The sequence below is a fragment of the Podarcis melisellensis genome, assembly GCF_964234715.1.
Source record: "Podarcis melisellensis genome assembly, chromosome: 13".
NCBI classification, from domain to species: domain Eukaryota; kingdom Metazoa; phylum Chordata; class Lepidosauria; order Squamata; family Lacertidae; genus Podarcis; species Podarcis melisellensis.
This window is the reverse complement of record NC_138545.1, coordinates 28778910-28794653: the sequence shown is the minus strand read 5'-3', so window position 1 is coordinate 28794653 and position 15744 is coordinate 28778910. Positions and strand designations below refer to the sequence as shown.

The window sequence follows — 15744 nt, the reverse complement described above, 5'->3', positions numbered from 1 at the left end:
AGCGGGAGGCCCATTAGCTAAAGTGGTACCTCAGGTTAAGAACAGTTTCAAGTTAAGAACTGACCTCCAGAACGAATTAAGTTCTTAACCTGAGGTACCACTGTACCTTGAAATAGCCTATCAATAGTGAGCACCTGAAAAAAACAGACTGAGCAGGCTCACCGCAGGTACCTAACCACAGTCTCTCCCACCCCAGTGAGATGTATTTTCTATTGAAGGTATATTTTATATATGTATTAGCATGTGCAAATCCATGTGCTTGTTCTCTTCTTGGTGCTGAATTTCCTTTTTAAAAACAAAACAAAACAAAACAACACAATGTGTTAAGTTCCCACCCTAGTAGGAAGTAAAATGTCTGCAGAAACTTTGCATGAATCGCCAGAATTTATTAACAATTAACATTTTTTAAAAAGGCCAGTGGGTCAAAATAAATGTATGAAATCTAATACATATCACCTGGCTGACCTCACAGAACCATCTGCCTTGGAGTCAATGAGATGGTGAACCTTCGGAGTACAGGTGGAGAGGTCCATGGGAGTGAATTATTATTATTATTATTATTATTATTATTATTATTATTATTATTATTATTATTATTAATGTCACTTCATGTCATGGTGAAGGTTCTAGCTAGCCTTCTCCCTGACATGCTTATACCCTCCAGAATTTCTCTGATGAAAATAAAAGGTAAAGGTACCCCTGCCCGTACGGGCCAGTCTTGACAGACTCTGGGGTTGTGCGCCCATCTCACTTAAGAGGCCAGGGGCCAGCGCTGTCCGGAGACACTTCCGGGTCACATGGCCAGTGTGACATCGCTGCTCTGGCGAGCCAGAGCTGCACATGGAAACGCCGTTTACCTTCCCGCTGGTAAGCGGTCCCTATTTATCTACTTGCACCCGGAGGTGCTTTCGAACTGCTAGGTTGGCAGGCGCTGGGACCGAGCAGCGGGAGCGCACCCCGCAGCAGGGATTCGAACCACCGACCTTTCGATCAGCAAGTCCTAGGCGCTGAGGCTTTAACCCACAGCGCCACCTGTGTCCCCTGATGAAAATAGGGACATCCTATTCAATAATAATAATAATAATAATAATAATAATAATAATAATAATAATAATATCATCTATACATCACCCATCTGACTGGGTTGCCCCAGCCACTCTGGGCGGCTCCCAACATATATTAAAACATAATAAAACATTAAACATTAAAAAACTACTTTCCTATAGAGGGCTGCCTTCAGATGTATTCTAAAGGGGGTTGCATAACTCCATACCCTCCAACATTTCTCTGATGAAAATAGGGATGTCCTAAGGAAAAGCGGGACATTCCAGCATCAAATCAAAAACTGGTACGGCTTCTGTAAATCCAGGACTGTGGGGTCCTAGGTTGCACAAGCCTAATATCATGCCTGTTTCTTTGGCAAATCCAGAACTGCACAAGAAGCTGTGGCCATGTTGCTCCATTCCTCCCCACTCTCTACCGAAACCTGTTGCCCCACCTTCCCTCCAGCTTTTTGGGGGCCACAGAAGCAGCTTGTTTGCTTCATCTGGCTGGAGGGGAGCAGAGCATGGGGTAAAGGGACAGAGCGGGGGGAGGATCAAGAGAAACCACTTCTGCAGTCTCCACATCTACAGGTCTGTTAAAACTGACAAACCCCAAAGCAGAGATAATCTCATTAATAACCCAGTCTCTCCTCCTACTCTCCCCCTGCTGCCAGAAACATTCACTGTTCCCTGACCCAGGGCACTGCAACGTCTCTCCCCACCCCCCAGGCCGAAACGACCTTACAGTTTTCTCAGAGATACCACAGTGTTATAAATAATTCTATATCTGGCACCTTCATCCTCAGCAATCAGAATGTCCCTAAACATTCCATGGCAGCTGAAAAGTCCGATCAGCAAGGTTGTTGGTTTTTTTTTTTTTTTGCCTTATCCCTTTTTCAATCACAGAATCTCTGAAGGCGATAATTTGAAACACTGCCCACAATAAGAGCACCTTAACATTTGACAGACGAAACTTCGGTTTTGATGGGATCAAAAGAACATCGATGTGCATTTATTTAGAAAAAGAAGAGATTAGTTCTTTGAGAAAGTAGAGGCACGCAGGGTAGGGCGGGAATTTCCCCACACCACCTGAACTGGCTTAAAGTTCTATAGAAAAGTTTGCACAAAGGGGGAAAAATGGTTTCCTTGTTCAATAAACTTGGCAGGGACCTAGTCCTCAGTGAGGAATGTGATTCGCCTTGTTTGGGGAAGAAAAATAGCCACAAGGGAGAGGGAGAGAGAGAGAGAGAGAGAGAGAGAGAGAGAGAGAGAGAGAGAGAGAGAGAGAGAATGAATCTTTTCCTTGTTCAGAAAAGGCTCTTTATTTGGTAGTGTCAACTTTTTCCTCTTCAGACACACCTTCCTTTGCGTTCCCTTACACAAGCCCTGCTGTTTGTTTACCAAAGGTCAAACATACGGTACTTTAGACCAGGGGTAGGCAACCTAAGGCCCATGGGCCGGATGCAGCCCAATCGCCTTCTCAATCTGGCCCACAGACGGTCTGGGAATCAGCGTGTTTTTACATGAGTAGCATGTGTCCTTTTATTTAAAATGCATCTCTGGGTTATTTGTGGGGCATAAGAATTAGTTCATTCCCCCCCAGCTTGCTCCAGCTTCCATGTGACCACCCTTGAGATATTTGAAGGTGGCTATCATATCGCTTCTCAGCAATCCTTCGACTGCTCAAGCCCTTCTAAGACCGGGCTTGGGCCAAGCAAAAGCAATGGTTAGGCAAAGAATTATAGACACCGAGAGACAACAGGACTGCTTAAGGTGCCCCGACTACAAAATTGTAGAAATCGGGAGATATATAGCTGCACCAGCAGCATATCTCTTTTTTCTTGTATCCAAAAATCCAAGAGGGGCATTTACACTTGCCAGAAGCTCGGCTCTGCCCTCGCTGGTTTTGGAAGGATCCTTTATGACCAGAGAATTTGCGCCTGTCCTTTGGAGGATATAGGAAGCCCCGAACACATATTTTTTAGATGTCCCTTTAATGATGAGGCATGTAGAGAAACCATTGACCCCCCCGCTAGTGAGGCTTGCTGACCTCCGGTAAAGCAAAAATTTGATCTTGTTAGGCAAAGACCACAAGACGACCCGGATTGTCGCCAGATTCTGTGCACAGATCTGTACGTGCAGACCCTCCCCCGATTCAATCTAGTTTGTTAAGAAAATTCCCAATGTCAGATCCACAGGCGACTTTGGGTCATTTCTCTAAGGTAGTCTATTTTAAACTTTTTATGTGTTTATATGCCTATCACACCTTTAAACATAAAATCCATTGTTTTAAATGTTTGTTTTGCTTTTGGGATTGCAGTTCCCTTTGTGTTTCTCAAGCTGGTCTCTGACAGTAATAAATTTCATGTTCATGTTCATGAGTGAAATGTATAAATCTGAAAACCAAATCCTTCGATTGAAAGGGACAGGGTTGTGTTTAGCCAAGTAGTTTATTTACCCTAAAAGTGTGGAAATCCACCTGCCATCCTGATGGAGGTTGCTGGGGCAGGGAGGGGTTCTTTTTGTTTTAAAAACCTGTTTATCTGGGGCAGGCAGGAGAAGAAGGGCTGTAGGGCAGATCCACACCATCATTTAAAGCCCATTTAAGGTACAAGTACCCCCAAATAATTCTGGGAAGTGTAAAGGGTGCTGGGAACTGTAGCTCTGTGAAGGGGAAACTGCAGCTTGCTTGTGGGTCAGAACGTAAGCTTAAGGCTCATGTCGACATCCCAGATTTGTGCATTGTAGGGAGGACTTAAGAGTTACTTGTGTTTGCATTAGCCAGGGACAAAGGGCGCATGGAGCTAAGATTACAAGGCCACTTCCCTCCATTGACAGCAGACTTTTGCAAAATCTGCAGAAAGGGTGTTCCCCCACATGACTGTGCTATTGAGGACAGGGGTGACCAAGACTAGATAGAAGCCAGGGCAACACGAGCTCGAAAAGATACCCATGCAAAGCAGAGTGTCCAGATGAGACAGGGAACAGTTTTGCAGAAGAGGGAACTTCACCAGCGTCTGCTTGTCTGGCTGAAATCCCACCTTCTGCACAGCTATGGAAGGTGCAGGGGCCTTGTCCTTTTCTGCAATTGCCCCCAAAGCCTTAAAATAAAGTATGGAGAATCTTAGTTTGCCTAAAAGTATCCTTAAGCCTCCTAGAGCAAAATATACATTCAGAGGCTTAGTTTGGTGAGAATCGAGTATGCACTTCTAGAGGTAATGCTAAACAAATTACTTCTGGTAACTGAGCCACCATAGCTGATGGAGGGGCATGAAAATTTGTTTTAGACTTGTCTACCCATGTGCTATCTGAAACCAAAGGGGTGTGTTAGTTGCCAGATGTGAATTTCTTTTCAGCTCTCTCCTATCCCACTAAAAACTGCAGGATTGATACAGATTGTGGCTAATGCTGAGTGAATGCGGATTCAAAAATTAAAAGCGCTGGGTGCGGAGGAAGCAGTAATGTGAACATGTCCTTTCCTCAGAGTACCATGCACACAAAGACATAAATTCCACTTAGAATGCTGTCACTCATGCCCTGGGGAGGCAGGTGGGCCTGCCCCAATTCTGGCAACCATCCGGGTATTTGCCCTGTAAGCTGCTTAGATGGGAAGAATAATATATGCCACACCTCAAAGGAAGACAGGGATGTAAACACAGCAGGAAGAGCCAGCCAGGGACCTGGGTCCTGTCAGCAACAGCTTGAGGAATGCTAGTAAGGAGAAGCAAGATGCTATATGGCTATACGATACTTTGGGAGGTTGGCAGCATGTTTGATCTATGGCAGTGATGGCCAGACTTGACCCTCCAGCTGTTTTGGGACTACATCCCTGACCACTGGTCCTGTTAGCTAGGGATGATGGGAGTTGTAGTCCCAAAACAGCTGGAGGGCCAAGTTTGGCCACCACTGATCTACAGAGTAGCAGGGCAGGGGAGGTGCTTAATCCTTTCTTTTTATGCATTGGTCGCCTTTTGCTTTTCATGGAATCGTAGCACTGTAGAGTTGGAAGGGACCCTGAGGGTCATCTAGTCCAACCCCCTGCAATGCAGGAATCTGTTTCCCCCCAACGTGGGGCTCAAACCCATGGCTCTGGGATGAAGAGTCTCATGCTCTACCAACTGAGCTAATCTGCAGACATGTCCACCTGTGCCCATGGGGCGGGGGAAGACAGGTGCCTATATCATTTCCCCTTCCCACCACATGAATAGGAAAGCAACCATGGGGAGGAAAGGGGGGTTAGTGGGGGAAATGGCTGGAATGCAAAGGGTTAAGCAGTTCTTCCAATCTAATTCAGGCTTCCACAGCTACTTTTAACTATTAAAAAAAGGGATTAGGGAGCAGTACTGCTAGGTGACTATGTATGGTTCCTAGACACCACTTTTTCAGGGAAAAAGCAGGTGAGCTCTCCAGCTCCCCACCACCTCGCATTTTATCTCATCATCGTTATGTCTTTTCCACCCCTGCCAAATCAAGGGAGAGCGGACAAGCGTGGCTGTGTGCAAGACTACAGCTCATTACTTCCACCGCGGCCTCAAGATTCCCCCCTACCCGCACCCCAGTTCTCCCTGGGAGGAAGGAGAGATAAGAGCCCCTTTAAAAGCAGCAGCCACGAAACAATGTAAAAGCTTTAGGTATGTGTGGGAAGGCAATGTGCCAACTCCCCCTCAGAAGATCAAATAGCTTGGGGAGGGGGGAGAAGAAGAAGAGAATTAGAGAAAGACAGGTGCGAACAATAGGTGCGGGGGAGTGATGATGAGAGCAAAGGCTGACGGGAAATGGATGAGTGCAGCACTTTGTGGGGGGCGAGCAACTGGCAGTGAGCATTCCCTGTCGGAGAACAGGAAGGATGTGAAACACACACACACACACACACACACACCATTCTGGCAAGCCGTTTCTCACATTCTTCTGACAGGCAGCGCATTTCCAGTACCGGGGGCATGTGCACTCCAAACACTGCTCATCTCCAGCCCCCAGCCCCCCAATTCTGGCTTCATCTATCAGCCCAGTCTATTTACTCCTTCGCCTAACACCAGTCAGGTTTGCGGCACCAGCCATCCACGGCCGATGGAGCCACTGCCTGTGAGATGGGAGTTCACCTTTGACCCATGACACGACCCAGGCACCTATCTAAAAACTGCACTGGCTCAAACCAAAGTGAGCTTCTCTTTCTGGAGAGAATTCCCAGAGAGGCCTGAAGGGCCACATCCAGACCCCTCCGAGGGCTGCAGCTTCCTGTCCCAGTTTAAAGGCATGTACAATGTCTGGCATTCATCCCAATTTGCTTCCACAGAATTTATCATAGAGTTGAAAGGACCATGAGGATCATTTGGACCAATCTCCTGCAATGCAGGGATCATTTGCCCCTATCGGGGTTTGAACCCACGACCCTGAGATGACGAGCCTCATGCTCTACCCAACTGAGCTATGCGGGCATTTGCCAGTCTTTGTTGAACATTTGATCTAATCTGTTCTTAGGGTGACTGGATGACAACAAGCATTCATTCGGATTTGCTTGCGGGGTCTTTATAAGTTTTCCTGTTAGTCACTGTTTCAAACCACACCTTTCAATGCATTTCCTTGTCATGTTTCTACATGGCAAAAAAACCTCTTTTTTTTAGTGGATTTGCTTTTGCATATGTACAGTATTTTGCCACATGTCCTGGATGCAATAATACTGCAATGGTGGTGGATTTATAAAGTACTGGCCACACATCATTCAGCTTTTTTAGTTGCTACGCAATGCCACCATAGCATTCCTGGATTATTGTGGTCTGGAAGGGCACTTCTGTGCTATAGTGCAATGAAAGGAGGACATTCCCTCTCCCCATCCCTCACCCCCGGAACATTTATTTTTTTTTAAAAAAAAAAGTTGTGGGATTTCAGCAGAAAGCTACTGGAGACGTCCCAAGTGGAGCAAAAGGCATTTTTTCACCCAAAACATCTGCAGGCACAAACTATACTGAAAGTGGGTTGGTGTACAACTACCCCGATACTGTCATGAGCAGAAATCTCCATGAATCCACAATACAAAGGATGTTTGAAGGGGGTCCAGAGCTCTTTCATCCACTTCAATTGTGCAAACCTAACGTTGTATCACACTCTTGAATCCTCCCTGCAAATTAGTGACAGTCCGGTGGCACCCACAATCATAATCTTAGCTAATAATATAGCAATTGTCTTACATATTTTTAGAGCACTCTAATGTACACTGCTGGGGGACGCGGGTAGCGCTGTGGGTAAATCCTCAGTGCCTAGGGCTTGCCGATTGTATGGTCGGCGGTTCGAATCCCCGCGGCGGGGTGAGCTCCCGTCTTCTGTTCCAGCTCCTGCCCACCTAGCAGTTCGAAAGCACCCCTAAAAGTGCAAGTAGATAAATAGGTACCGCTTTATAGTGGGAAGGTAACGGTGTTTCCGTGTGCTGCACTGGTGCCGGCTCGCCAGAGCAGCTTCGTCACGCTGGCCACGTGACCCGGAAGTGTCTCCAGACAGCGCTGGCCCCCGGCCTCTTAAGCGAGATGGGCGCACAACCCTAGAGTCGGACACGACTGGCCTTCGGGCAGGGGTACCTTTACCTTTACATGTACTCTGCTAATTTCTATATAGGTAAAACTCTCCCCCTATTCCTATGTTCATTTCAGTTGTTCCTCTTTGCATCATTTCCCACTTTAATCCGCCTTTCTCCAGAATTCCTGGCACAGCCTTCTTTACAATTTCTTCCTTCCATCCCCTCCCCATCACCACCCAAAAGTGGCCTTGAGCCTTGGAGAGAGTCGAGAATCCTGCTGCGGCCATTCCCTTTCTCCTGGGAAGCCCTCCTCTCCAGGCAGTGTTCTACAGGAAATGCTGCCGATTATTGGCAGCGCTCATGACACAAACAGCAGATTGTGGGAAGAGGAATGCAGCACAAGGGAAGGTCTTTAAATAGGGCTTTGTTGTCAAACACGTTGGCCTCCAACTGCCTTGGCGCTTCCAACCTCCGTTTGGGAAGTTAGCGCCACTTGTCACTCAGGGGGTGGGGGAGAGTGGCTGTTCTTGCTGCTGACCTTAGCGCTAAAACTGGAAAATGCAAACGACTGGATCGAAAGCTCTGCGTGTGTGCGCACATCCGTGCTTCGACCGGCTGCCTTTCATTTCTACCAGGTGATGTGTCAAAGCGAAAAAGAAAGGGCTTGCTTTTGTGAAGGGATGAGTAAGGACTGTCTGTTGAAAGTTGACACAATGAGAACTAAACGTCGGTGGTAAGAAGTCAATGTCAACCTCCTGCTGCATAGATTTCAGCAGCACTGGGGAATGAGCAGTCAGAAGTACAACGTGTTGGAGGTTCAAGGCTCAATTTAAGTACAATGTGGGGCATGTTTTAGAAAAACCTTACCTGTATGGTGTTCCGTGTGCTCAGAATCACATATGAACTGGGCCATTGGCATTTGTGTGCACAATATTAGCATGCCAGGGATAAATGGCCCAGGAGACTGTGATGTTAATGTATGCTCAGGGACCAACACTTGGCTTAACTGTGACGCCAATAACATGTTTTCCTAACGTGACCGACAGTGAGTTTAAACATAATTTAAATTGAGTCTGGCTCCCAGAGCTTGGAAGGAACTGCAGTGACAAACTGATGCTTAATGTGTGTGTGTGTGTGTGTGTGTGTGTGTGTGTCTTTCTCTGTGTAAAGTAGGTAATAAGAAGTGTTTGGAATACTTCCAGAAATTCCAGGTATTGCGCTTTCAAGAAACCAGCATCTGTGATCCTCGTCAGCTGTTTCTGTCAATGTTATATTTTGGAAGGCAGTAGCAAAGAGAGGCCTTCCTCAGCAGAGACCTTGATGTTAGTTTCAACAGACTCTGATTTCATTGCGTCGCTGTTAAATGTAGCTGCAAACCAGAGTTCTTTGGATCTCCCACTCAAAATGGAAGGCCTGTGTTTACTGTATTTCCTTCCCAAGGGAGCCAAGGATTACTCAAGTAAAACTTGAGTTTTACCTTCAGCCTTCAGATCCCTACTTGGGTGGGAGGTTATTAAACAATGCCAGAATATGCTCTAGTGAGGGAAACTTTATGCAGTGATTTCAACGTGGATATTTCCTTGAGGAAATCACCAAGGGGGCTAGGTAATTAATAGGCCAGGAAAGCTTCTGCTTAATTCAGCCTACAGTTGAAAACAAATATGTAATGGAAGTATCATTGATGACCAAGAAGGGTCATTTACTTTTGCATCTACTGTGGGAGGGCATCACACTGATTATAAACTTCTTCCTGGTATGTTCAATATGAATATCAGCCAACATTTCTTTGATGAAAATAGGGACGTCCTAAGGAAAAGTGGGACATTCTAGGATCAAATCAGAAACCATGGTGGCTTCTGAAAATCCAGGACTGTCCCTGGAAAATAGGGGCACTTGGAGGCTCATCTTTTGTAGAGGACAAACCTGATCATGGTAATTTGCCGTTAATTATCAGTGGCCTCTTCTTGATACCAACACCTACCCCAAAGGAACCTGATAGTGTTTGGGGTATATCTGACTTAAGGCATTTGAAACAAAGCACCCACTTAAAGGGATCCAGGCCAGCGTTATGAATTAATCTCAAATCGAGGACTCTCTGGCTCAGATTTTGCATGTCGTTAATCGCATACAGTTCCGAGTTCCCAACATTTTCATATCTATATATTTGTTTGCCGGAAGAAGCTGCTCACGCGTTGCTTAAAAAGTGGGAATGCATCACACACAAAGAAAGAGAGAGACTTGCATAAAACTGGCATGTGTTGATTTTTGTGCATAAATGCAATTGAAGAAATAATTACTCTGTTTACAGAGAAAGAGAAAACATCATGGAATCAAAGAGTTGGAAGGGACCCTGAGGATTGTCTAGTCCAGCCCCCCAGCAATGCAGAAATATGCAGCTGTTCCATTCAGGGATCAAACCTGCAACCTTGGGCTTGTCAGCATCATGCTCTAACCAACTGAGCCATCTCACTATGGTGGGGAAACTGAGGCCAGGTGGCCTGTGTACCTGCTCGGGCTGCTGCTCAGATGCTAGCGAATTCAAGGCCCCTTATCTTTAAAATGGACTTTGAAAGGACAGCCTCTGCGAATCCTTCAAACAGAGGACTGTCCTCCGTACAGCCACTGAGAGACTGGCAGGGGAGCAGGTCATTTAATCCTCTTCCACTTCCAAGTTGGGCCTTGCTTGGAACAGATTGCCCTTAAAATGTGACCTTTTGGAAAAAAACTAAATTTTTATATGTTTCTGGCTGGAGCATTTAGAAGCTGCATGGCTTAAGGAGAAATGGAGAGAAGTATATTTCATAACAGGGCCACCAACTTGAATAAAATATTAGGGGGGGCTGGTAAGCCCCACCCAGCATAACTGATCACAAGACGCAGTTCAGGCACACCATTTGAATAGCATTGCTCATCAACATGGGGGGGTGACCCCCTCAAATATTTTATTGGGGGAGCTGAAGGGACCTCAGCCACTAGGAGCTGTCTTCTATGGGGGTGAGGAATCTCTAGCCTGAAGGCTAGATTTGTCCTGACACAGGTCCCAGTTTGGCCTGTGCGGCTGTTTTGTCCAAACCATGCCCACATAATGTGTGGCACCAGGCGTAGGGCAGGCTGTACGACCAAGCTTCACATGGGGAACTCGATTGTGCAGCTGATCCCTGCAGAAAGTAGTCCTGAAGTCACCACCCAACAGCTGATGGGTGACTTAAAAGTCTGCTGCATCAGTTTCAGGGCTGAGTTCTCCATGGGGCAACTCAATCCTTCCAAAAGGATGCTTGGAGTCATCACTCTTGCAGCTTCAAGCCTGTTGATAAACAGTGCTTCAAAGCACTGCATAGAGCTTCGATCATCGCCTGATGCCATTGTGACATCATCGGGTGACTGACAGGTGGGTGACCCTGCCCACCCATCAAGGGGTAGGGGAGAATAAGGTTCTGGCTTGCTGACCAGATCAGATTCCCACCTCCCCGTTTTATATACTGTACACACATACACTGCTATGAGTCACCCCATCTCCCTGGCATCTTGGTTCTGTTCATCTGAAACGAAGAAAGTCGGCGCAAGGTAATGCAAAGTTTGGTTCATGCATAACCCACCCACCCGCCCACACATATTCCTTTCCTTCCCCAGCCCTTCTCTCTGTGTGCCCAAGGTCACCTTCGCTGCTGCGGAATGGTTAGCTTTCCGAGCAGATGGAGTTGTCAACTCTTTATGAAAAAATATAAAAATAAAAGCATAGGGTGGGAAGAGAGGGGGCACCTCGCATATCCAAATCAAGTGCGTGCGGAGTCTGTTTCCTTAGAACTGCAAGTTCCCCGGCAGCCTGGGGGACGGGGGGGGGGACGGAGGGAGGGGTAGCAGCAAGGGAGTTTCATGCAACTGTGAGAAAGAAGAAGAAGAAGAAGAAGAAGAAGAAGAAGAAGAAGAAGAAGAAGAAGAAGAAGAAGAAGAAGAAGAAGAAGAAGAAGAAGAGATTGCGAAGATGGTGGCATTTGCAGTCAATGTTTTTCTGGGGAATTATGTATGGACTGAAGTTGCAAGTGGAATTTCTCTCTCTCTCTCTCTCTCTCTCTCTCTCTCTCTCTCTCACACACACACACACACACACACACAGTTAAAAAGGTAAAGGGACCCCTGACCATTAGGTACAGTTGTGGCCGACTCTGGGGTTGCTGCGCTCATCTCACTTTATTGGCCAAGGGAGTCGGTGTACAGCTTCTGGGTCATGTGGTCAGCGTGACCAAGCCGCTTCTGGCGAACCAGAGTTGCACATGGAAACTCCATTTACCTTTCCGCCGGAGTGGTACCTATTTATCTACTTGCACTTTGACGTGCTTTCAAACTGCTAGGTTGGCAGGAGCAGGGACCAAGCAACGGGAGCTCACCCTGTTGCGGGGATTTGAACCGCCGACCTTCTGATCAGCAAGTCCTAGGCTCTGTGGTTTAACCCACAGTGCCACCTGCGTCCCAATATACACACAGTTAAAAGGTGTTAAATTCCAGAACTTTGTGTGTATGTGTGCAGATGCATCCAATGAAGACCAACGGTGGGCGATTCAGGACAGACAGAAGGAAGCCCTTTTGCATTAACACTGAAAACCGCAAGTCACAAACAATTCAAAGCTACCTTACCTTTAAGAGAAGGTGGGGTGTAGACACAGGGGGCATTCCTTTTGTTTTTAAGGTGGTAGCCTTCACCCAAAGCTCTCTGGGAAAGGAAAACAAGAGTCATCAGGTCAAAGGCACAGCTCTCCAAATTTTTCCCAAAGAATGGGGAAAGCGTCGATGCACGATATTTTATTTCCAACAAATCAACATATAAACACTTGTTAAATTAAAATATTGGCTTTGATTCTGAGTGTTTGGATAGGCACTTCTTATTTCGTTTTCAGCGGCTGCTCCCCAACTCTTTGACATTGGAAATGGCTTCTGAAACTTGTCGGTTTTCAACACAGCTATCACAATTAATTAAATTTATATACTTCCCTTCATCCAGAGACCACAGGACAGTTTACAGCATAAAACACAAGATATATTATATAATAATACACACACACACACACACACACACACACACACAGAGGCCATAAATTGATTAACAGCTGAAGGCCTGGTTGAAGAGAAATGTTTTTGCTGGGCACCTGAAGATATGCAATGAAGAAACCAGGTGACCCTCCTGGAGGAGAGCATTCAACAAAATGGGAGTCACCACAGAATAGGCCCATTCTCGTGTTGCCACCCTCCAGACCTCCTGTGGAGGGGCACACAAATAAATGCCAATGTGATGATGAGTTCATCAGTACAATCTGCATACAACTGCAGGTAACTATAATGGTAATTCGGATGCAGGGAAAGTGCACCATGTTTTTTGATAATATAGCAGTCATAATCTAAGAAGAGCAAGAAAGGAGAAAGACGCTTCTGAGGGGGTGCCTACTGCCTGCAAGGTTTTTCTAAATGCTTGTTTTCTATATATTACAAAAACAGGTCTAGGCCAGGATAGGCAGCAAAGTGCCCTCCATATGTTGTTGGACTACAATGCCCATCAGCCTCCAGCCAGCAAGGTCAATGGTCAGGGATGATGGGAGTTGTAGTCCAACAACTTCTGGAGAGCACCACCAGATGTTTTACCCTAGAATGGGAAAATCCAAAGTATATTATTATTATTATTATTATTATTATTATTATTATTATTATTATTACTACAGGGGGAACAGGGGCTGGCATTTTGATACCAATGACGTTGCGTGGGCTCTGCCAAAAAGTTGCATGCACAAGGAGCACTTGTCAGCCCACAATACACACCTGTCTGGAAGGAACCCCTAATTCCTATAATTTAATATCCATGATGCATTTAACATTTAACGTTCTATGTTGTTATGCCCTAAAAGCTCTGCGTAAGTGTTTACTGCCATGTCACCAGGAAACTCGATTCAGTTTGCAGTTAAGGACACCGAAACAACACGACAGCCAAAATTCAGCTATTCTTCAAACCTTGCAGTTGTCCGAATTTTGTGATACAGTTCTCTAACAAAACAAATTGCTCCAGAAACCTGGAGAACTGGGTTTAAGACTGGAAGATGAGAGAACTGAAACTGACTAGTCTTTCAATCCCTAGTTATGGGTTCCTTGCAAGTGGTCACTGTGATAATCTCTTGCTCTGGGCCACAAACCTAGAAAATTAACCTCCTACACTGGCTAGTCTACTTTCCAACAAGGACCGAGGCATCCCCTTTCGTTCCAAGGAATGGGAATCTCGGCCTCATTGGCCAATAACATGACTTCCTGTTTAGAAAGACACAGAGGTGTCCTAATCTGACACTGGTGAACTTTCCTTCCCAATGCCAAATATGGTAACTGGTCAGATGAGTGTAAGCAAAACACACCATCAAGACTCCCCAAGAGAATTTTTATAGGGCCAGAAGCATCCTGTAGCTGTTCAGGGTGTCTCAGTAAAACAAAGGGAGAGGGGAGAGTTGCTATTTTTAAGTTTCCTTTGCAGTGTCTGGAATTACGTTCGGTTTTCCTTAAATATGTTTTCCCTTTGTTTAGCGATGCTTGTTTTGGCTGTAATGTTGTTCCCGGCAACATCAAAACCTGCCTGAAAGACTGCCTCGTGCACAGCGCAAAGGCAAAACCGCAACAGATTTGGAAAGCGGCATTGAGCCAAAAGGAGGCAGGCAGTTGCTTTTAATACACAAGCGCCCCATCTTTCGTGCGGGATAGGGGTGGCGGAGAGAAAATCATACAAAAAGGTTTGTGAGGATTTGATGGGAGGGGAGAGAAGGCATCCTTGTTGCCTAGACAACCAGGCCTACACATTGCCTGTGATGGTTTCACTGTAGCGTCTTATGTCAAGGAAGAGCATGTTGAACATGATGCCTCAGCAGTGGAGATGCATTTACTTTCCCCTCATGCCACGAAAGAGGGCAATGCAGGACATAATGGTGAAAATGACACCATCACATTCACAACATTATCCCTGATCGGCTGGGATCATGTGGTGAAGAAAGCCTTTAAAAGCACACTTTGACTTTGTTTTTTCACATCACTTCGAGCTCCTTTGAGCTCGCGAACTTTGTAAAAAAACAAAGATTGTATTTATATGTTATAAAATGGAAAGTTAATAAGTATCATTTTTTTAAAAAAAAATAAAAGCACACTTTGACAGGGGGAGAGCCTTCATAGGAGCCAACTCCTAGGGTTTCAAGGTCCCTTCGCACCCTCAATAAAATATTTGAAGGGGCTGCCCCCCCAATGTTGATGGGTCTTGCCATTCAAATGGCGTGCATCGATTATGTGATCGATTATGCACGGCAGGTTATTTTACCTGGACTACCCCAATATTTTATTCAAGTCAGCACCCCTGAGAGCCTCTGAGGTGTAATGGTTAGCATGTCAGACTAGAACCTGGGAGATCATTGTTCAAATCCCCACTCAACCCATGAAGCTACCTGGTTGACCTTGGGCCAGTGGCCTAGCCTACCTCACAGGGTTGTTTTGACGATAAAATGGGGAAAGGGGCAGAACCATGTGCCACACCAAAGAGCTTCCCTTGAAGGGGAAATGGGATATCAATGTAATAATAAGTAGTGAAATAAACATTATCATAAGTTAATAAATGCAGCACCAGATGAGGGAACAGTGGCTGTGAACAGCTGCAACAACAAAAAATAATGTAAAGCTTTTTTTTTAACAGTAAAGAGTTTTATTGGAGGTGGGGGGAAGGCCCAAGGAGGAACCTCTGGCACAGGGCAGTTGAACCACATCGGTAATACTTAGAGGATCGTGATGACACCTGTTTACCTCAGGGAAAAGAAAGGGGTGGTGTGGACAGAGGCATTCTGGGAAAAGCAGGAGCAGGGTTACTGCTGAAACGGTCCCAGGAATGATCCTGAGAAGTGGCAGGAAGTGTACTTCTCTTGAAAAAGAGAATCTGCTTTTGTCCTGCTCACCAGTGCTGGCCCAAGGCATGGTGGGACCTGAAGCAGAGCCCTTGGGAAAGTCTCCTCCCCTGAAATGTCTCCTTGCTGCATCATTTAGACACCAAATCTTGCCTTAATCTATTCCCTCCCCACCCTTCTCTCCCTTCCCTGGTGTTGCCCGAAGCAGGTCATTTCACTGGCCCCACTTCCTCCCTGAACTCCAGTTCACAGAGAAGGGAGGGTGTTTATGGCGTTAGACAGGGCTTCT

At 46.0% G+C, this 15744-nt stretch overlaps 1 protein-coding gene across 1 annotated transcript in view; it reads right to left on the bottom strand.

Moving 5' to 3' along the window:
- Positions 1-15744, bottom strand: part of PPP1R1B (protein phosphatase 1 regulatory inhibitor subunit 1B) — a 50537-nt gene that overhangs the window by 14478 nt on the left and 20315 nt on the right. The window contains exon 4 of the mRNA XM_081886533.1: positions 12184-12259. Within this exon, the coding sequence (XP_081742659.1) occupies positions 12184-12259 (76 nt within the window). The remainder of the gene's footprint in view (positions 1-12183; positions 12260-15744) is intronic.